Here is a 22,427-nt window from a genome sequence, read left to right on the forward strand (position 1 = left end):
ATCAAAGGAAAAATCCACCAAGATGATGTCTCAATTCTTAACATCTCTGCCCCAAGCACAAGGGCACCCACTTTTGTAAAAGAAACACTACTACAGCTTAAATAACATATTGACCCTCACAAATTGATAGTGGGGAGACTTCAATACCCCACTCTCACCATGGATAGGTCATCCAGACAAAAATTAAGCACAGAAATACTGATCTAACAGGTGTTATAAACCAAATGAACCTAACTGATATTTTCAGAACATTTCATTCAAACACATATACATTCTTCTCAGCACTTCATGAAACATTCACCAAAACTGACCACATACTCAAACACAAAGCAAGTCTCAACAGATACAAGAAAACTGAAATAGGGCCTGGAGAGATGGCTCAGAGGTTAAGAGCACTGGCTGCTCTTCCAGAGGTCCTGAGTTCAATTCCCAGCAACCACATGGTGGCTCACAACCATCTGTAATGAGATCTGGTGCCCTCTTCTGGCTTGCAGGCAGTACATGCAGGCAGAATACTGTATACATAATAAATAAATAAATCTTTAAAAAAAAAACTGAAATAACCCCTTGCATCCTATCAGATCACCATGGATTAATGCTAGATATCAACAATAGAAACCTTACAAACTTGTGGAAACTGAACAACTTTTGCTGCTGAATGAAAGATAAGTCAAGGCAGAAATAAAGAAGTTAAAGACTTTCTAGAATTCAATGAAACCGAATACACAGCAACCCAAATTTATGTGACATAATGAAAGCAGTGCTAAGAGGAAAGTTCATAGTATTAAGTGACCACATTTAAAAAAAAAAAAAAAAAGCTGGAGAGATCTCATACTAACAACTTATCAGCACACCTGAAAGGTCTAGAGGGAGGAGGAGGAGGAGGAGAAGGAGGAGGAGGAGGAGGAGGAGGAGGAGGAGGAGAGGAGGAGGAGGAGGAGGAAGTACATCCAAGAGGAGTAAACAGCAAGAAATAACCAAACAGAGGGCTGAAATCAATAAAATAGAAACAAAGAGAACAATACAAATAATCAATGAAAACAAAGAGTTGATTCTTTGAGAAAATAAACAAAACAGACAATCTTTATCCAACTTACTAAAAGGTGGGGAGAGAATATACAAACTAACAAAATCAGAAACAAAAAGGGGGACATAACACCAGACATCAAGGAAATCCAGAGAAACAAAAGGACATGCTTTAAAAACCTGCACTCCACCAAATTAAAAAAATGTAATAGAAATAGGTGACTTTCTCCATAGGTAACACTGACCAAGGTTAATCAAGATCAGATAAATGATTTAAATAGACATAAAACCCCTAGAGAAATAGAAGCAGTCATTAAAAGTCTACCAAGCAAGAAAAAAAAAAGCCCAAGGCTAAATGGCTTTTAGGGCAGAATTCTATCAGACTTTCAAAGAACAGCTAATGCCAATACATCAAATTATTCAAGAAAATAGCAAACAGAAGGAACATTGCCCAATTCACTCTATGAGGCCACAGTCATCCTAATACCAAAACCACAAAAGACCCAACAAAGAAAGAGAATTACAGATCAATTTCCCTTATGAACATAGATGCAATAAAATACTTGCAAACCAAATCCAATAACATGTGAAAAAGATCATCCACCATGATCAAGTAGGCTTCATCCTAGAGATGCAGGGATGGTCCAATATACTAAAATCAGTCAATGTAATCACCATATAAACAAACTGAAAGAAAAAATGATAGTCTCATTAAACGCAGAATAAGGTTTTAACAAAATCTAACACCCCTTCAGGATAAAAGTCCTAGAGAAATTAGGTATACAAGGAGCATACCTAAACATAATAAAGGCAATTTACAGCAAGTCAACATCAAATTAAATGGAGAGAAACTCAAAGCAATTTCACTAAAATCAGGAACAAGACAAAGCTGTCCATTCTCTCCGTATTTATTCAATATATTACTTGAAGTTCTAGATAGAGCAATAAGGCAACTGAAGAAGATCAAAAGAATACAAATTGGAAAGGAAGAAGTCAAAGTATCATTATTTGCAGGTGATATCAAAGTATACAAAAATTACCCTAAAAATTCCACCAGGGAACTCCTACAGATAATAAACACTTTCAGCAAAGTGACTGGATACAAGAATAACTCAAAAAAAATCAGTAGCCCTCCTATATACAAATGACAAATGGACTAAGAAGGAAATCAGGGAAAGAACACTTCTCACAATAGCCACAAATAATATAAAATATCTTGGGGTATCTCTAACCAAGCAAGTGAAAGACTTGCATGACAAAAACTTCAAGGATTTGAAGAAAGAAATTGAAGAAAATATCAGAAGATGGAAAGATCTCCCATGCTCATGGATTGGTATGATTAACATAGTAAAAAAGGCCATCTTACCAAAAGCAATCTACAGATTCAATGCAATTCCCATCAAAATTCCAACACGTCTTTATAGACTTTCCTTGTAAGGTCAATTCTCAACTTCATATGGAAAAACAAAAAAATCCATGATAGCTAAAACAGTCCTGAACAATAAAAGAACTGCTGGCAGTATCACCATCCCTGATCTCAAGGTACTACAGAACTACAGTAATAAAAACCACATGGTATTGGCATTTAAAAAAAAAGACAGGTTAATTAATAGAATGGTATCAAAGACCCAGACCTAAGTCCACACACCTATTGACACCTGATTTTTGATAAAGAAGCCAGAAATATGCAATGGAAAAAAAGAAAGCATCTTCAAAAAATGGTGCTGGTCTAACTGGATACTTGCATGTAGAAGAATTCAAATAGATCCATATTTATCATCCTGCACAAAACTCAAGTCCAAGTGGATCAAAGATGTCAATATAAAACCAGGTACACTGAACCTGATAGGAGAGAAAGTGGTGAATACCCTTGAACACATTAACACAAAAAACAACTTTCTGAACAGAACACCAGTAGCACAGGCACTTAGATCAACCATTAATAAATGGGACCTCATGAAACTGAAAAGCTTCAAAAGGCAAAGGACACCAGTGGCAGCCTACAAAATGGGAAAAGATTTTCACCAACTCCACATTCAATAGGAAGCTAATATCCAAAATATATAAACAACTCAAGAAACCAGATATCAAAAAACAAACAATCTAATATAAAAATGGGGTACAGATCTAAACAGAATTGTTAATAGAAGAAACTCAAATGTCTGAGAAACACTTAAAGAAATATTCAACATCATTAGCCATCAGGGGAATGCAAATCAAAACTATTTTATGATTCCATCTTACACCTGTCAGAATGGCTAAGATCAATAACACAAGTGATACCTCATGCTGGTGAGAATTTGGAGCAAGGGCAACACTCCTCCATTGTTGCTGGAAGTGCAAACTTGTACAGCCACTAAGGAAATAAATATGGCATTTCCTCAGAAAATTGGGAATTGATCTACCTCAAGACCCAGCTATACCACTTTTGGGCATAAACACCAAGGATGATCCATTCTACCACAAGTACACTTGCTCAACCATGTTCATTGAGGCTTTATTCCTAATAACCAGAAACTGGAAACAACCTAGATGTCCCTCAACAGAGGGATGAATAAACAAAATGCAGTACCTTTACACAATGGAGCATAACTCAGTTGTTTGAAACAAATGTCATGATGAATTTTTCAGGCAAATGGATGGAAAAAGAAAAAAAATCATCCTGAGTGAGATAACCCAGACCCAGAAAGACAAATATGTTATGTTTACTTATAAATGCATATTAGCTGTTAAGTAAATAGTAACCAAACTACAATCAGTAGATCCAGAGGTTAGTTAAAGAGGTGTCTAGGGCAGACATGTGAATCTCCCTAGGAAGGGGAAATAAAACAGATTTTATGGGACACTGGGGGAGGAAGTGGGAGGAATCAGGTAGAGGTAGAGATGAGATGAAGGGAGTGCAGGGCAGGGTAGGAGAGACGGCTGGAATTGGGGTGCATTTGAGGGTGGTGTGGAAACCTGGAATTTATGAAGGTGATCCTACTGAGGATTCTTAATAATGGAGGATACAGAGTCTCAACTGGTCATCTCTTATAGCTAGACAAGTCTTCCAGGGGAGAGACTAGGTTGCATTCAAATGAGCTGTTGGGTCCCATGGAAATACCCAAACAACCCAGGCTGATGCTAAGAAGGTTGCTCTCCACAAACAGTGAGGCCTTATTGCCAAGGACAATATCCACACAACTCATTGAACGTGAAGAAGTCGAGCTGGTGCCTATATGGAGCCTTCACCCCAATGTTCTAGTGTCTTTAGTATGGGAAGGTACTCTGCAGGCTACCAAAGGAGAAATGTGGACACCAACCCAGCCATAAAACCTTTGACCTACAATCTGTCCTGCCTGCAAGATATGCTAAAGCAATCATGGCCCAGAACTTGTGGGAGTAGCCAACCAATGTTTCATTTGACTTAAGGCCCATTCCATGAGAAGAAACCCATACCTACACTGCTTGGGTGACCAAGAACTAGAGATTAGCTATCCCAGTGACCTAGGGTAAAACCAAACATGACTGGTCTAAAAATAATAATAATGTTTTTTGGTTTTTTTGGTTTTGTTTTTGTTTTTTGCTATACTCATTGATCAATGCCCTATCCAGAAGTTATCAGAGAGTCTTTCTCCGGCAGCAGATGGGAACATATGCAGAGACCCACAGACAAACATTATGTGGAGAGAAAGTCTAAATTGGAGGTCTCCATCAAATCCCTCCCCTCAGAGCTCAAGGAACCCTGTGGAAGAGGAGGAAGAAAGACTGTAAGAGTCAGAAAGGGTGGAGGACACCAGGATAACACAGGCATCTGAATCAACTAAGCAAGGCTCATATGAGCTCACAGAGACTGAAGCAGCAAGCACAGGGCCTGCACGGTTCTACACCAGGTCCTCTGCGCATATGTTATAGCTATTAGCTTAGTATTTTTATGATATTCCTGCTATTGCCTGCTCTTGGGACTCTGCTTTGGGGCGGGGGTTGCTGTGTCCAAATTTGATATGAATTTTGGGCTTCATCTTATTATATTTTATTTTGTCATGTTTGGTTGTTATCTCTTAGAAGCCTGTTCTTTTCTAATGAGAGATAGAAAAGGAGAGGATTCAGAGGAAAGGGGAGGTTGGGAGGAGCTGAGAGGAGTAAAGGGAAGAGAAACTATAATCAGGATGTAGTGTATGAAAAAATAATATTTTTGATTGATTGATGAGAGAGAGAGAGAGAGAGAGAGAGAGAGAGAATGAACTACTTTACCTCACATCCTCAAATGGCTGCCTCTGCATGCATGCACAGGGCTGCTAACAAATCTAATGAAGGGAAATGACTCCCCCAGGTACTATTTCAAAACAAATTTCTGCCCTGATAAAAACTTCAACCCTAAGGACCTAGGCTATACAAGAGGTGGGGAGCACCCCCTTTCGATGTAGTTTATAGATGCTAAGATGTTCCTTTATTGTAAAGGAAGGTACACTCTCACTCTAAGGACAGAACCATAAATTCAAGCACATCTATACCAGATGGAAGGTTATATCAGCATTCTTACCTCACTTCTTCTCACAGCATATCTCACAAAACGACAGAAAACACTTGTGTGTAGCTAGAGTTTTCCTGCCTGGCCCACAGTCAGGACAAATCTCTCTCACCCGCCAGTCCCGCAGCCGCTCAGACCCAACCAAGTAAACACAGAGACTTATATTGCTTACAAACTGTATGGCCGTGGCAGGCTTCTTGCTAACTGTTCTTATATCTTAAACTAATCCATTTCTATAAATCTATACCTTGCCACATGGCTCGTGGCTTACCGGCATCTTCACATGCTGCTTGTTCTGGTGGTGGCTGGCAGTGATTCCTTCTACCTTCCTGTTCTTTCTTTTCTCCTCTCTGTTAGTCCCGCCTATACTTCCTGCCTAGACACTGGCCAATCAGTGTTTTATTTATTGACCAATCAGAGCAACACATTTGCCATACAGAACATCCCACAGCCCTTGTGTAATAAATTAGGGACTTCGGAACTGCAGATGGTTCCATGGTACGAAAGCTTGTTGGCTTGTTGCACAAGCAAGAGGACATGGGTCCAGATACTCAGAACACACATTAAAAAGCCAGGTTTATACACACCCTACACACACACACACACATACACACACAGACTTACTGCAGTTTCTTCTCCTGCTTTTTTAAGGTTATGGAAATTCAGAACTTTTTTCTGGTTTTTCGAGACAGGGTTTCCCTGTGTAGTTTTGGTGCCTGTCCTGGATCTCTCTCTGTAGAACAGGCTGGCCTTGAACTCACAGAGATCTACCTGGCTCTGCCTCCTGAGTACTGGGATTAAAGGCTTGCACCGCTGCCGACTGGCTAGTACCAACTTCTAAACTCCAAAGCCAGCTCATTACAGTGAGGAAAATAAAGAAGCATAAGTAAACACAGCGCTAAGGAAGATAGGAAGCACTTCTAACCTCACATACACTAGTGTGGAGAAGTTCTGCTATATCCAATGGAACCCAGACAAACAGATGAAGAATGCTAGCAGAATGTCCCAGAGTGGCAGATCTGGGCTGAGCCAGCAAAGCTCTACTTCTCTAAAGTACACAAGATATCCACAGGAGCAAAAGCAAGAAAACCTTGTTTGTAACCAGACTCACCACATTGTATAAGAACAGTCCTGAAATAGAGAACTGGACAAATTGAACAGGAAAATATAACTGAATAAGATGTTTTGTTTTGTTTTTTTTAAAGAAAAAAACTTAACTCTGACTGGCCAGAGGGGAGGTGAAGGGATCTGTTAATGGATATGGACTTTCAGTTTTTGTAAGATCAAAAGGTTCTTGGGGGGTATTGCCCAGCTTACTTCTTGCTGTAAAACTTCACATTTAGAAATGATTGAGATAGGTTATTTTATGTGAATTTTATAACAAGTAAAATTTTAACTTTGATTTTTAAAAAAACTTGAAACTTCAGATTTGAAAGAAAAAACACAAACACCAATTTTGAGAACTGACCAAGAACAAAGCTAAAGAATCCTCTGCAGTTGATAGGAGGAGGGGAAGGAGAGGATGGAGAAATGATGATGAATGGCAAGGGTGCAGGCAGACAGACAGACAGATAACTCATAATGCCCTGTACCACAGGAGAGTAATTCTGACAACAACTAACTGTGGTTTTCAAAACTGCTACTAGAAAGTATTTGCCAACACAAAGATCAATATTTAAGGTGATGGACACATCAAGTCCTGATCTACTCATTATACATTATAAATACCTATTAAAATATCACATTGCGGGCTGGAGAGATGGCTCAGAGGTTAAGAGCACTGACTGTTCTTCCAGAGGTCCTGAGTTCAATTCCCAGCAACCACGTGGTAGCTCACAACCATCTGTAATGAGATCTGGCTCCCTCTTCTGTCTGCATAACAAATAAATAAATCTTTAAAAAAATATATATCACATTGCACCCCTCATACATATACAATCATTATGTGTCAGTTAAAAACTAAGATTTTAGTAGAATGTGGTGGTACATACCTATAATCCCAGCATTCAGAGGTTGATGCAGGAGATTCATGAGTTTAAGACCAGCAAGCCTGTCACAATAATTAATAATAATAATAATAATAATAATAATAATAAATTATAAAGTCTCTGGAAAATATAAGAATTCTTCTTTGGATATCCAGACAAAATATCAACATGTACTGAAAAAAACTAATCAAACTAATTTTAAATGGTAACAGAGAAATCCCTACAAATTCTCTGAGGAAAGAAAAGTCTTGTCCAAGTATTTCATACGTAATCAAACCAATTTATCAGGCTAACAGAACAAATATTCTCAAGCATGTCAAAATTCAGAGGATTTAATTTCTATGGGTGATTTCTTTTTTAAAAATAAATAAATAATCTTAGCAGAAGATAAACTTCAGCCCAGCAAGAGATAAGAAAGTGGAAAGAAAGAGGTGAAAGGATTTGTTGTGGCTGCTGAATCTATTTTGCTGAAGGACTAAGGTAAAACCAGTATAGAAGGTATGGTTACCAAGCAAAGAGTAAATGCTAGAGACTTTGAGACAGTGTGAAATCTGAGAAAGGGAATTAGGAAAGAGCACTGGAGTGCGTAGACTACAGCTTTTGTAGCTGGAGAACCAGAAACTATTTTACCATGTAAAATGCAGGAACAAAGGGGTAAGGGAAAATAATAACAAAAATAATATGGTCTGTGATGGTGATACATTAAAGAGAAAGGGTGAATGGGGAAAATGGAAGAACAATATCTTAACCATTGCTAGCAGAAGAAACCAAATCTAAATAAATAAGGAAATGAATATATCTTTCATAATTGTGCTTTTTACATTATCATAATTACACATAAGAATGAGGAAAGAAGTGGGTCACATAGAAAGATATAAATAATTAAAAAACGTTAACATTAAAGAATTACACAAAGCCGGGCGGTGGTGGCGCACGCCTTTAATCCCAGCACTCGGGAGGCAGAGCCAGGCGGATCTCTGTGAGTTCGAGGCCAGCCTGGGCTACCAAGTGAGTCCCAGGAAAGGCGCAAAGCTACACAGAGAAACCCTGTCTCGAAAAACCAAAAAAAAAAAAAAAAAAAAAAAAAAAAAAAAAAAAAAAAGAATTACACAAAGCCTAAAACTAATACCAAAGCATGCTTTTCATATGAAAAACAAAAAAGTGACAGAAATTCATGTCTTAAAAGTGAAACTTTTCATGAAATTTCTATTAAAATAAGTTAAAAGATATATCAAACACAAAGTAAATGCTGTTGTTTTCCTTCTGGCTGCTAGTATTCCCATCTGCCTTCCTGAATAATTCAGTACAGAAGCCAGTAGGTAGAGCTGAGCAAGGTAAGCAGCTGCTTAGGCAGTGGAGATAATGAAAAGCAGGACCAGGAGGTTGGAACTGGAAGTGAAGAGGCATCTGCCAGCAGAGAGGAAACAGAGATCTGGCCTGAGGTATCAAAGCCACATAGACCCTCATAACATCCTGACTAGTTTGAAGGCCCATAGGCACCTTGAGTAAGCTGTATGACAACAGTAGATGCTTGCTGGTGAAGCATAGATATAGCTCCAAAAGGCACTACTCCAACAATAACAATTTCAAATAGCCAGGTATTTTTGCAATCACAAGCCTCAGTGAACACTAGCAGCCATTTTCACCCTGGCCAAATGAGGAGTGCTTCCTCTAGTAATCTAACAAAAGCCTTGTAACTGGTACAAACACCATCTTTCATTTGCATGAATAATTTTGTGATCGCTGCAAACTCTCTTCCCACACCCCCTTTCTTGCTGCATTGGCAGGCTAGCAGGCTTACTTTTTGAGACAACTGGGAGACACCCACGTATGTTGTCTTCTGGTGTGGTGATGTATTATGTCCCCCAATGTACTGTGTCTCCCAATAAAATAAAACTTGCCTGGAGATCAGAGGAAGAAGCCAGTCACTATATAGAAGTCAGGCAATGGTAACACATGCCTTTAATCCTATCACTTGGCAGGCAGCGATCTGTCTGGATCTCTGTGAGTTGAAGGCCACACTGGGGAACAGAGCCAGGCATGGTGACACATGCCTTTAATCCTAGCACCAACCATAGAGGTCTGGAGGTCTGTACAGACAGACAGGAAGTGACAGAGCTGGGCAGGAAGAGGAAGTGATGTAGCTGGGCTGAGATAGCAAATGAGAGAACAGAACAGAAATGCATATAGGCATGGATATACAGGAGAAGGTCTCTTTGGAAACTGTGGAGTTGGTGAGGTGAGGTTAGCTGTGGCTTTCCCTATTTCCCGAATCTCTCAGATTTTTCACCCCTATATCTGGCTCTGTGCTTTTTATTTAATAAGACTGTTTAGAAATTCGTCTACATTCTGGTGTTGAAATATTTTTAATTTGTGGGGTGTGTGTGTGTGTGTGTGTGTGTGTCTGTGTGTGTGTCTGTGTGTGTGTGCCATGTGTGCACAGGTGTGGAAAGCAGAAGTTTGGGAATCAGTTCTTTCCTTCTAGGAATAGAACTATGAGACCCAGTGAGGATCTTGACAGGACTAAAAGCTTTTAAGAGACCTTTTCTTGCCTGATTTTGATCTTCATCCTTAAAGCAGGCTCACTTGGTAACACGAAGAGGCTACAGAAGCTATAAGCCACTGGGTCTGTGGGTACAGGCCCTAAGCTTTCAACACTCAAAGGCCTATAAATACCAGTGCTAGAATTGTTTCTCTTCACCTGCTTATGATTTCTGTCTGGATAGAGCAGAAGGAGGTCTCCGTGGTGCATGGCACCTGAGCTTGAACTCTGTGATTTAGGATTGGAATTAGATATAACCAAGAATTCGTTATATTTATATGCATAAATAGATCTAGAAATACACATAAATACAAATGTGTATTTCTTATTTTTGTACTGCACATGCATACATCACATACTAAATGTATGTATATAATATAATATAATTAACATAAAGTAATACACACATTTCCTCATTTGACCACTGTGAGGGTATGGGAGCAGAAGCATCACAAGAACAATGGAAGTCTCAGAGTGTGTGAGATCAAGGATACCTAGAGAAGGATGCCCAGTGGTAGGGCAGTGAGAAGAACATGATGACCCTGGAATGCCTTGTATCATCAAAAACTAAGAAAGTGCTCCAAGAGTGATGGAGGCATATCAAAAAAGACAGAAACTCAAAGGCCAGCCTAAATCCAGCATTAATGAGCTAACCTAGACTAACTAAATTTAAGGGACAATAAAAATAATATAAAGTATTATATTAATGAATAAACAATAAAAGATTCATTGAATAAATAGGAAGACATGAGTTCATACCACTGTAAACAAATGAATGAAGATGGATGTGAAGAAATTACTCTTAAGTGGGTGTCAGTTAATGAATGTAAAAGGAATAATTGAGCTAGAAAAATCACTACTTGGCAATCAAACATCAGTGTGTGCTAAAACTAACTGATGAGATTTTGATGAAAAATACATCTCAAAGTAACTTCTCATACAATACTTATTATAAAGAAGAAAAAAGCGCTGGGCGGTGGTGGCGCACGCCTTTAATCCCAACACTCAGGAGGCAGGGCCCAGATGATTACATTCACTATTCTATCCCCAAAGCTTGCAGACGGCTAGTACTCAATAAATAGTAGTGGGCCATGATAGTGAACACGAGAGGCATGATTGCTGTGGGATGTTCTGTATGTCAAATGTGTTGCTGATTGGTCAATAAATAAATCACTGATTGGCCAGTGGCCAGGAAGAAGTACAGGCGGGACAAGGAGGAAAATAAAGCTGAGTCAGAGAGACACTGCCAGCCGCCATGATGAAAAACAGCATGTGAAGATGCCGGTAAGCCACGAGCCATGTGGCAAGGTATAGATTTATAGAAATGGATTAATTTAAGCTGTAAGAACAGTTAGCAAGAAGCCTGCCACGGCCATACAGTTTGTAACCAATATAAGTCTCTGTGTTTACTTGGTCGGGTTTGAGCAGCTGTGGGACTGGCAGGTGAGAGAGATTTGTCCTGACTGTGGGCCAGGCAGGAAAACTCTAGCTACACATGATAACACCAACAAGGCACTATGGGGTCACAGAGGCAGATGACTCACCAAAGGAGATAGGATGGGGAGGAGGTTCATTTTAGCAGAAAAGTCTAGTCAAGGGCATGATGTAGAAATACCCCAGGCAGATGGACAGGAGAGCCTTCTTTTTTTTTTTTTTTTTTTTTTTTAGATTTATTTATTTATTATGTATACAGAAGCGGGTGCCAAATCTCATTACAGATGGTTGTGAGCCACCATGTGGGTGCTGGGAATTGAACTCAGGACCTCTGGAAGAGCAGTTGGTGCTCTTAACCTCTGAGCCATCTCTCCAGCCCCAGGAGAGCCTTCTTAACAGAGCAATAACATGAACCTAGCACTTCAGTGAGGAGGGAACATACTGCAGAAGACAGGGATAAAGTAGAAAAGGTAGAGGGCCAAGAAGTCTGAACTTTATCCCATGGGTGACTGTCACTAGAGACTTTCATACAGAAAAGTGACATGACCTCCAGGAGATCTCTCTGGCCTTAGCATGAAAGGTAGACTATGACATAAGTCATAAGAGAAAAAACTACTAACATAGCCTATCCTGGAGATAGTGGAGTTTTAGGTGTATTTGGGGGATATGTCTGCAGAACTGATCCCTGTGGACTCCCTGATTGCCTTCATCTGCCCCCTTCCTGCTCTTAACTGTCATGGTCCATGAAAGGGTCAATGCTGGTGAGAAGAGGAAATCAGGCAGGACAGGAAGGTGGGAGGCAGCCCAAAATAAACTTCCTTTACTTCCTCATCTTGCCTAAGGAGATCCCAGATGTAGCAAGTGGACGACAACATCGAGGCCCTAGGGCCTCCTCTCCAGAGGGGATGGACTCACACTGGGTGGCACAGCCCAGGCTCTCCTTGCTCTCTCTGTAGGCTAGGCTTCACCCTGATCCTGTGCCCAGCAAGCACATACCTGGATGCAGCAACCCTCTCTTGTTTGGAGATGACCCAGAAGCAGGTTTCACAGACATCATCAAAATGAAGAAAGAAACTGGTTCAATCCCCAAGCCCAGAATGAGACCCTAGTCCTAGGTCCATCCCCCACCTCCTTTATAGAGGCTTCCTCAGGCATCCCACCACACTATTTAGGGTCACTAAACTCTGGGGGCAGAATTAGAGCAATCTGCTTTAAATAGACTTATTTTTTTAACTTAACATAAATATAGATAGATAGATAAATAGATAGATAGATAGATAGATAGATAGATAGATAGATAGATAGATAGATAGACAGACAGCAGAGCAGAGCATGGTGGTGCATGCCTTTTGTTGCTTTTGTTTTTAATAAATTTACTTACTTATTTATTTTACATCCTAGCCACAGTTTCCCCTCCCTCCCCTCCTCCCAGTCCCTCACCCCCCACACCCCTCTGTTGCCATTCATCCCCAATCCTCTCCTCCTCCATTTTTATGTAGGAAAGGGCAGGTCTCCTATGAATATTAACAAAACATGGCATGTCAAGTCGCAGTAAGATTAAGCACCTCCCTATGTATTAAGGCTGGGCAAGGCAACCTAGTATGTGAAGTAGGGTCCCAAAAGCCAGTAAAAGAGTTGGAGACAGCCCCTGTTCCCACTGTTAGGTGTCCTGCAAGAAGACCAAGCTACATAACTGCCATGTATATACAGAGTGCCTAGGTCAGTCCCATGCAAGCTCCCTGGTTGTATGTTCAGACTCTGTGAGCCCCTATGAGCCCAGATTAGTTGATCCTGTGAGTTTTCTTGTGGTGTCCTTGACCCCTCTGGGTCCTACAATTCTTTCTCCCCTTCTTCTGCAGGATTCTCCAAACTCCACCTAATGTTTGGCTGTGGGTCCTCATCTGTTTCCATCCATTGCTGGATGAAGCCTCTCTGATGACAGCTGGGCTAAGCACCAATCCACAGGAGATGGCCAATTCAGACTACGTATTCACTATTACCAAGAGTCTTAGCTGGAATCATCCTTGTAGATTCCTGGGAGATTCCTTTGTACCAGGTTTTTACCTGACCCCTAAATCCCTGCCCCTTCCAGTAGTCTCTTTAAGTGCTCTTCCCCTCCACCTTCCCCCCAACCTGATCACTAGTGTTTCTATCCCCACCTACCCTCAGTCCACTCACAAAATCTCTTCTATTTCCCCTTCCCAGGGAGATCTGGGCACCACCACCACCCTCCACCATGAACCCTCCTTGTTCCAAAAGAGGACTAATTTCCAAAATATATAAAGAACTCAAGAAACTAGATATCAACAAACCAAATAATCCAATTAAAAAATGGGGTACAGATCTAAATAGATAATTCTCAACAGAAGAATCTCAAATAGACAAGAAACACTTAAGAATATGATCAACACCCTTAGCCATCAGGGAAATGCAAATCAAAATGACTCTGAGATTCCATCTTACAGCTGTCAGAATAGCTAAGATCAAAAACAAAAATGGCAGCTTATGCCAGAGAGGATGTGGAACAAGGGGAACTCCTCCATTGCTGGTGGGGGTACAAACTTGTACAGCCACTTTGAAAGTCAGTTTTTCAGAAAACGAGGAATCAATCTACCACAAGACACACTCTTGGGCATATACCCAAAGGATGCTCAATCATACCACAAGGACACTTGCTCAACTATGTTCATAGAAGCTTTATTCATAATACCCAGAACCTTGAAAACAACCTAGATGCCCCTCAACTGGGGAATGGATAAAGAAAATGTAATACATTTACACAGTGGAGTATTACTCAGTTGTTAAAAACAAAGTGGGCAGGGACCAGGAAGAGAGGTATTTATTCCACCTCACTGCTGGAATATGAGTTCCTGGATTAATAAATAACCTCCCAATTGTTATTAATCAATTAATCAATGCAGTTTGTATGTAAAATAAATTTTTAAAAATGTTATTTAAATAAAATTTAAAAAAAACAAGAACACCATGAAATTTGAAGGCAAATGGATAGAACTAGAAAAAATTCATCCTGAGTGAGGTAACCCAGACCAAGAAAGACAAACATGATAAGTACTCACTCATAAGAGGATATTAGCTGTAAAATAAAGGATAATTATGCTACAATCTACAGGCCCAGAGAGACTAGGTGGTAAATGCCTTTAATCCCTGTATTTGGGAAGCAGGCAGATCTTTGTGAGTTAGAAGCCAGCCTGATCTACATAGTGAGTTTCAGGACAGCCAAGGCTATATAGAGTAATACTGTCAAAAAAAATACAAATAGATGATTGATAGATGATGATGATGATGATGATGATAGATAAACAGATGATAGACAATATAGATAGATTGATAAATGATAGATAGATAGATAAATAGATAGATAGATGGATAGTAGAGGGGGAACTATTTGGAAAGAGATAGGGAACCTACAGGAAGGAAAGGAACCAAAGAGAGTAATACAGAGTGTCATAATGAGCCCTTTATTTTGCACAGTGAATATACACTAATGAAGGAAAACATGTATCCAGAAGTATGCTTGGTAGAAGCCACCTCACTGCTGGAATATGAGTTCCTGGATTAATAAATAACCTCCCAATTGTTATTAATCAAATGAGACATCCTGTGTGAGCAAACCTAGAATACAACCTAGCAGGTAGAATCCCTGTATCTGTCTCACTCCTCTATTCCTGAACTGATGGGGAGATTTGTCTGCACCCTGGAGGACCATCTGGTCTTTCCTGGATTCAGTCACATAAGCCTTATTTTCTGGACCCAAATTGTAAGCCAGCTGCCAGAGAGGTGCTAGAGAAACCATGGAAAGAAAAACAAGTATAATCCCACCATCATGGGAGTGTCATTCTTCTGAAGGAGACAGTAATTAAATAATCAGATGGGAAAACGTAAAATAATACTAGTAATGAGTAACATTGAGGAAGGGAGCCCACTCAGTAAGTTACCCCACAGGTACAGAGGGATGGCTTCTGGGGCTGGCACACCCTGGTAGTGGCTAGGCCAAAGGGAAGGCTGGGAGCCTTACTTTCCTGCTAACTCATTTCCCAGAAATACCAATTCCCAAAATCCAATGTAGTCAGAATGGGAAGCCGAAGGGAAGCCAGGCTCACTTCCTGGTCCAATCCCCAACCTGTTGTTCCACGGCTCATCCTTAGCCCCAAAATAAATAAAGCTCCAGTCAGGCTTCTACTCCAGCATTCTACACGGCTTCCTAGGGAAAGCTGACCTTGCTCCAGTGCCACCATGAAATTCTTCACTGTCCTGCTGTTTGCCAGCCTTGCCACAGCCTCTCTTGCTGTCCTGCCTGGTGAGTATACCTTCCTTCCCACTCTCCTTAGTCCCCTAGAGGCCATTGAGCTGTCAGATGAGCAACATCACCACCCTTATGGAGAGGTGATAAGATATAGAACAAGCCGGGCGGTAGTGGTGCATGCCTTTAATCCCAGCACTCAGGAGACAGAGGCAGGCGGATCTTTGTGAGTTCGAGGCCAGCCTGGTCTACAGAGCGAGATCCAGGAAAGGCACAAAGCTACACAGAGAAACCCTGTCTCGAAAAACCAAAAAAAAAAAAAAAAAAAAAAAAGATATAGAATGAAAAAGCCACCTCTGGAAGTGAACATGAAGACATATACCCCCTGAGTCCAGCAACCCAGAAAGCCAAGGCTGAGTTCAGAGGCCAGATTGGACCCATAACAGGGTATACTATGAGTGAACAGAGATTATGTTAGATCCTAACACCAGAGGCTGGTTCACCACAACCCAAGCAAAATCACTTTAGATCTCCTCATCTCCCTGGTACAATGAGAACAAGCTGCACACACTGCATCCAGTGCTATCTGTAGCACTCACTCTGAACTGTATATAGTCCCAGGGACTTCGGATACACTAACAGCTTACATAAAGACCTCTGCTATCTTTGAAATTTCATTTGAGAAGGAAGAAAAAAATAAACATACTGAAAAGATTACATAGTATTTTAGAAATGCTAATGAAAGTTGAATAAGGGACTAGCTGGGCATGGTGGTGCACACCTGCATTTCCAACCCTGAGGAAACAGAAGCAGGAGAGTCATGTAAGTTCCAGGCCAACCACAACTATCAAGAAAAACTCTATCTAAAGCAACAAACAAAAAAGAGTAAAGAAGGTTGAGGGAGCTGCAATGGGGTACTACAAAAGACCAGTTCACATGTTAACAGTCTTGAGATCTCTAGAAACTGTAACCTCTTCTGTCCTCAGGGTCTGAAGATGAACTCCACATGAAGACTCAGCACACATCTGCCAGTAAGTCTCATGAGAGCATCCCTTGGTTGTTGGTGATAAAAAACTAGAAAGTAAATGATGCTAGGAAGAAGTGAGCAGACATTCCCTCCTGCTATTGGCCTTAATCCTTCCTGCTGCACTAATTGGCCACAGATCTGGGGGCCAGGAACCTTTTGAACAGCACTCATGCTATGTAACCATTGGAAATTGGAATGGGAACAGCACCTGACACCCAAATGTTGGCAGGTAAAATGTTTCCTCACCCTGAGACAAGAGGGCCTCATCAGTTATAGGCACTGCACCACACAGACCAAAAATCTTAAAAATTGCAAGGTTCAGTTTTGTAGATTAGCTGTAAATATGGTTTAATCTGGAGCTAACTTCCCAGATTAACCTGTCTAAGAAGCTAAAGGAGAAAAACACTTGGAGTTCAGAGGGAAGAACCAAAGCTAATAAGCTCCGTCTACAAGCCAAGCAAAGGGAGGGGTATTTGCAAATGGCTCTTAAATGAGAAAGTAGATTTGCTGGGGCTGTGAGGAAGTGGGATTCCTAAACATGACACTAGAAATCTAGTCCATGCCTTTAAGGAGCTCAGGGATATGGATGCCAGCATGGGACCTGAATGCTCCCGTAGGTCAGTTAGGTGATGATGCAACACTAATGCCCTGACTGCTATGCAAAGGGACACTGTTTCTCCCAGAAGCCTTCTCTGCCCCTAACTCCCTGCATGTCCTTGGTTTCAGCTTCCCAGTCCATTCCAACCAGCCACAACAGCAAGGAGAGTACTTCCAGTAAAGACTCTTCCAAGGACTCTTCCATCTTCAGAGAACAGTTGGTTTCCAAAGATAATGTGGTGATAGAATGTACCAAATCTAAGAGTCAAAAGGCCCAGGCTGGGCTCAACAGTGGGACATCTCAGCTGGAAGAGACCACAGGATCCACCACCTCAGCTGGTATGAGCTAGAGAAGAAGGAAAACATCTGGGGAGGTGGTGAGCAGAGAAGGACAGAGCAGGCAGTAACTTGTGTAGTTATAAGGCATCTCTAGAAAGGAAAAAAGTCCTATAAGGGCAAATTTTAAGTATAAGATCAAATGATCCACTAACTGCTAGCACTGCAAGAAGCTTTTCCTGGGGTGGGGTAGGGGTTGTGGAGGTGTGAACAGAGAACCTGCCCTAACTGGACATTTCTATCTTCAAATTACAGAAACCACCACAGAAGGAAAACTGACTAAATTAAACCAGGCAATAGAAAAAAATTTGGATAAAATAATTAGAAAATTTATGAATGGTGTGGAAGACATAATCCCTGGTGCCAATGATATCACAGGACCATGAAGACATGTTCCATGCTGGGCCGCCAGAGGTGCCTCATCACCCACACTCTGCTCATCCCAACCACCACCTCTCAGTCTCCTCTTCAATGTCTTACATTAAAGTATTGCAACCTGAACCCAGCCCTCTGGTGACTTTGTCAGGCCCAGAAATGGAGGTGGGACACCTTCACTCTGCTAGGATTCCTTTTTTAGCTATCCTATCCCTTTAGGTTCAAACTTCTCATCCTCCTCAGCTTAGAGGCCTGGTCTAGTCTTCCATCCAAAACAAGCCCTGCAAAGACTTGATCCTTGTCATCTTTCTGCACCTCCAACATAGACAGACCACCTCCATGCCTACTCACCCACTGTAGTCTGCTTGCTCCCACCTACCAGTCCATTACAGTTACTCTCACAATGGCACACACAACAGGCCCCATGGCTGCTTCTCAGTTCTGACTTTTCTACTTTGTCCTTGTAGGACCAGACACAACTATCTTCTCTAGAATCTTCTCCTCCCTAATTTTCTTGGATACTGCCATCCTTGGTTATTCAGTCTCCCTGTTACTTTTATGAAATGTTTGGTATCTGATCCTAGGTCTGATCCTGTACTCTCTTGCCTTCACCTCTCTTCAGAATTCCCATAGCTTCATCTGCCAGGACTTCTTGGGGTGGATCCCTCTCATTAACCCAGTTAGCTAACATCTACCAAGCGCCTGTCAGGCCTGCCTACCTAATTTGCTCTGACTTCCCTACAACCTTAAGCAGCTTTTGCTGTAAAAGCATATGAAACATTGGGAAAAGAAAACCTCTTTCTGTCTTAAAAACATGGGTAGAGAAGATTGCCTATTCAAGAGTAGGTAGGGTGGCAAGAAGGTGAGGCATCTCTACTCTCCAGCATCCTACCCCCAGGACACATGAAAGAAAGACCAACAGGCAACTAATCTGCTACAATGCAGGGTTGGCACTCTTCTGGCTGAGAAAAATCTAAAAGAAGTGTGCTCAAAGTTGAAACCCCAGAAAATCACTTCCTTACCTTCTTGCTTTCCTCTAGGATAGAAAGCCCTTTTTTCTAGCTTCCTGATGCTCTCCAGTATTACTCAGCTGTAGCTATGTCCCAAACAAGACAGAGCAATCAATACAGAGTCTTCCTGATGCCAAAGTTTATGATATGGCAACAATTCTCACCAAAATAACAGGAAAAATAATGTAGGAAGAATTTTTCAGAAAGAAATTAGGAAGATATTTCCTAAGAAGTTAGATTAGAAAAGGAAGTATTGGGGACATTAAGGCATCACAAACTCATCCTCTGACCCTTCAGTTCATACCACTATAGAGGCTCATTGCCCAGTGAGAACCAAAGTAAGTGCCTGACTAGTTGCTGGGCAGCTGTGCCAATAAACTCAAAACATGGGGCTTCCTGGATAAGAGACTTCAGGATAAGGGGCTTCCCAGTCTCTACAGTCCCCTTACTGCACCCCTGCTGACTCCTTGAATCACAGAGACAAAGCTGGCAAAGCTACTAGCAGGCAATTACCTAAAAATTCATCTGGAAAGATGCCCTAAACTACCCTCCCTCCACTCTGCTACTCCTGTGGGAAAAGGATGCATAGGAGGGAAGGCCCCAACATAGAGTACCCTCCTCTTTTCCCATCTATGGGTAAGTCGGCAGGGTGGAGGGAAAAACCAGCATCAGAGCAGTCTCCTACTTTTAAATGTTTGGCCATTTGTGACCAAAAATATAACTAAATGACCTATTGGTCTATATAGCTGCCACTATGTGGCAGGCCCTATTTCTGAATGAGTTACATGATTTGCTCACATAATACTGTATTTAAAAAGAAAATTTAAATGCTGTTATCCCCACTTTCACTTGAAGAAAGTGAATACAGGCTCTCATGGCCTGTTTTGTATACACTTGAAACCAGTCAGGGAGGCAGGTGACTGTTGGCCCCCAAGGTCTCTGAGGTAGATCCAAATAGGACAGGAATTAACTCCAGAAATGTACAGTGCCTTAGACTCTACTTCCTCTGCTTCATCAGCTCAATTGCTCTGCTCAACACAGCTCACTTGAAGGTTGCAAAATACATAGCAGTATAGGTAGCAGCAATACAGCAAACAGCTCAGCAACCCAAAAATAGCCTAAAGTTTAGCATAAGCCCCCTCCTAATTTCAAAAGAAACAACAAGCAGCACTGAAATACACCCACTAGTAAATTAAAATACAGCTGTTCAACCAGTAGCCACACCAGCCACCAGAAGTTCAGCCTCCAACTCTGGTTGAGACCCCTGCTCAACCACAGGTCACACCAGCCAGAAGACCAAAGAAGAAAGCAACCATTCAACACAGACAAACTCAGAAATCAGCACCTAGATGTAGCCATAAGTTTCTCGTGTCCGTCCAGCCCCAGTGGTCCAGACATATCTCTCTTACCCACAGCCCTACAGCTCCGACCCAAGTAAATACACAGAGGCTTATATTATTTACAAACTGTATGGCCTATGGCAGCCTTCTTAGAGGCAGGCAGGAAATCCAAGAAGAGAGACAGGAAAGAGAAAGGCGGAGTCTAGAAAGATGCGAGCCAGCCGCTGAAGGAACAACATGTAATGGGATGCAGGTAAAGCCACAGAACATGTGGCAAAACATAGATTAATAAAAATGGGTTAATTTAAGATATAAAAGCTAGCTAGCAAGTTTGTAAATAATATTAAGCCTCTGAGTGATTATTTTATAAGCGGCTGCAGAAAAGCCAAGCAATATATCACCACCAAAGAAGCCCAGCTATCCTACTATAGCAATCCCTGAATATTTCAACACAGAAGAACCGCAAGAAAAGGACCTTAAAACCAACTATATGAAGATGTTAGAGGCCTTAAAGAGGAAATTACTAAAACCCTTAAAGAAATTAAGAAAAAGACAAACAAAAAATTGGAGGAAATGAATAAATTCCTTAAAGAAAGAAAAAACAAACAAACAGTAGAAGGAAACAAATGAAACTGTTCAAGACCTGAAAATGGAAGCGATAAAGAAAATACAAACTGAGGGAATTCTGGAAATGAAAAATCTAGGTAAGTGATAGGAACTACAGAGGTAAACTTCACCAACAGAATACAAGAGGTGGAAGAGAGAATCTCAGGTGCTGTGGGATGGTCTGTATGTCAAATGCTCTGATTGGTCAATAAATAAAACACTGATTAGCCAGTGGCCAGGCAGGAAGTATGGGTGGAACTAACAAAGAGGAGAACTGAGAGAACAGGAAGGTGGGGGGAGACACTGCCAGCCGCCACCATGACAAGCAGCATGTGAAGATGCCGGTAAGCCACAAGCCACGTGGCAAGGTATAGATTAATAGAAATGGGTTAATTTAAGATATAAGAACAGTTAGCAAGAAGCCTGCCACGGCCATACAGTTTGTAAGCAAAATAAGTCTCTGTGTTTACTTGGTTGGATCTGAGCGGCTGTGGGACTGACGGGTGAGAGAGATTTGTCCTGACTGTGGGCCAGGAAGGAAAACTCTAGCTACACTCAGGCATTGAAAATACGACAGAAGAAATAGAAACATTGGTCAAAGAAAATGTTAAATATAAAAATTCCTGACACAAAACATCCAGGAAATCTGGGACACTATGAAAAGACCAAACTTTGGAATAATAGGAATAGAGGAAGGAGAAAATCCCAGTTCAGAGGCCAAGAAAATACTTTCAACAAAATCATAGTAGAAAATTTTCCTAACCTAAAGAAGTTTAGGTACAGGAAGCATACAGAACACCAAGTATATTGGACCAGAAAAGAAAGTCCCCTTGCCACATAATAATCAAAACACTAAACATACAGAACAAAGAAAGAATATTAAAAGCTGCAAGAGAAAAAAGCAAGTAACATATAAAGGCAGACCTACTAGAATTATACCTGACTTCTCAATGGAGACTAAAAGCCAAAAGGGCCTGGACATATGTGCTGTAGACTCTAAAAGACCACAGATGCCAGCTCAGACTACTATACCCAGCAAAACTGTCAATCACTGTAGATGGAGAAAACAAGATATTCTATGACAAAGTCAAATTTAAACAGTATCTATACACAAACCCAGCCTTATGGAAGGTACTAAAAGGAAAACTCCAACTCAAGGAGGTTAACTACAGCCATGAAAACACAGGAAATAAGTAATCTCATACCAACAAAATCAAAAGAAGGAAAGCACACACAGACACAACACCAATAAAATACAGGAATTAACAATCATTGCTCACTGATATCTCTCAATATCGATGGACTCAATTCCCCAATAAAAAGACACAGACTAATAGAATGGATGTGAAAACAGGATCCATCCTTCTGCTGCATA

At 41.0% G+C, this 22,427-nt stretch overlaps 2 protein-coding genes across 2 annotated transcripts in view; one reads left to right on the top strand and one right to left on the bottom strand.

The window, feature by feature from the left end:
• The window catches only part of LOC131897211 (mucin-like protein 2), a 163,128-nt gene that overhangs the window by 112,421 nt on the left and 28,280 nt on the right, over positions 1–22,427 (bottom strand). The gene's annotated exons all lie outside the window — the stretch shown is intronic.
• On the top strand, positions 15,755–17,735 carry LOC131897212 (glycosylation-dependent cell adhesion molecule 1-like). Its single transcript, XM_059248128.1, has 3 exons — positions 15,755–15,818; positions 16,748–16,792; positions 17,509–17,735. Exons 1-3 carry the CDS (start codon positions 15,755–15,757, stop codon positions 17,733–17,735), a joined length of 336 nt encoding a protein of 111 aa, XP_059104111.1.

The sequence above is a fragment of the Peromyscus eremicus genome, chromosome 20 (assembly GCF_949786415.1).
Source record: "Peromyscus eremicus chromosome 20, PerEre_H2_v1, whole genome shotgun sequence".
Classification (NCBI taxonomy): domain Eukaryota; kingdom Metazoa; phylum Chordata; class Mammalia; order Rodentia; family Cricetidae; genus Peromyscus; species Peromyscus eremicus.

What these genes read in the sequence shown, in the direction of transcription:
- LOC131897212 (XM_059248128.1), top strand. Translation starts at nt 15,755, where the DNA reads ATGAAATTCTTCACTGTCCTGCTGTTTGCCAGCCTTGCCACAGCCTCT. An exon ending in CTCTCTTGCTGTCCTGCCTG is followed by an intron (nt 15,819 to 16,747) that starts GTGAGTATACCT and finishes TTCTGTCCTCAG; the next exon opens with GGTCTGAAGATGAACTCCAC. An exon ending in GACTCAGCACACATCTGCCA is followed by an intron (nt 16,793 to 17,508) that starts GTAAGTCTCATG and finishes GCATGTCCTTGG; the next exon opens with TTTCAGCTTCCCAGTCCATT.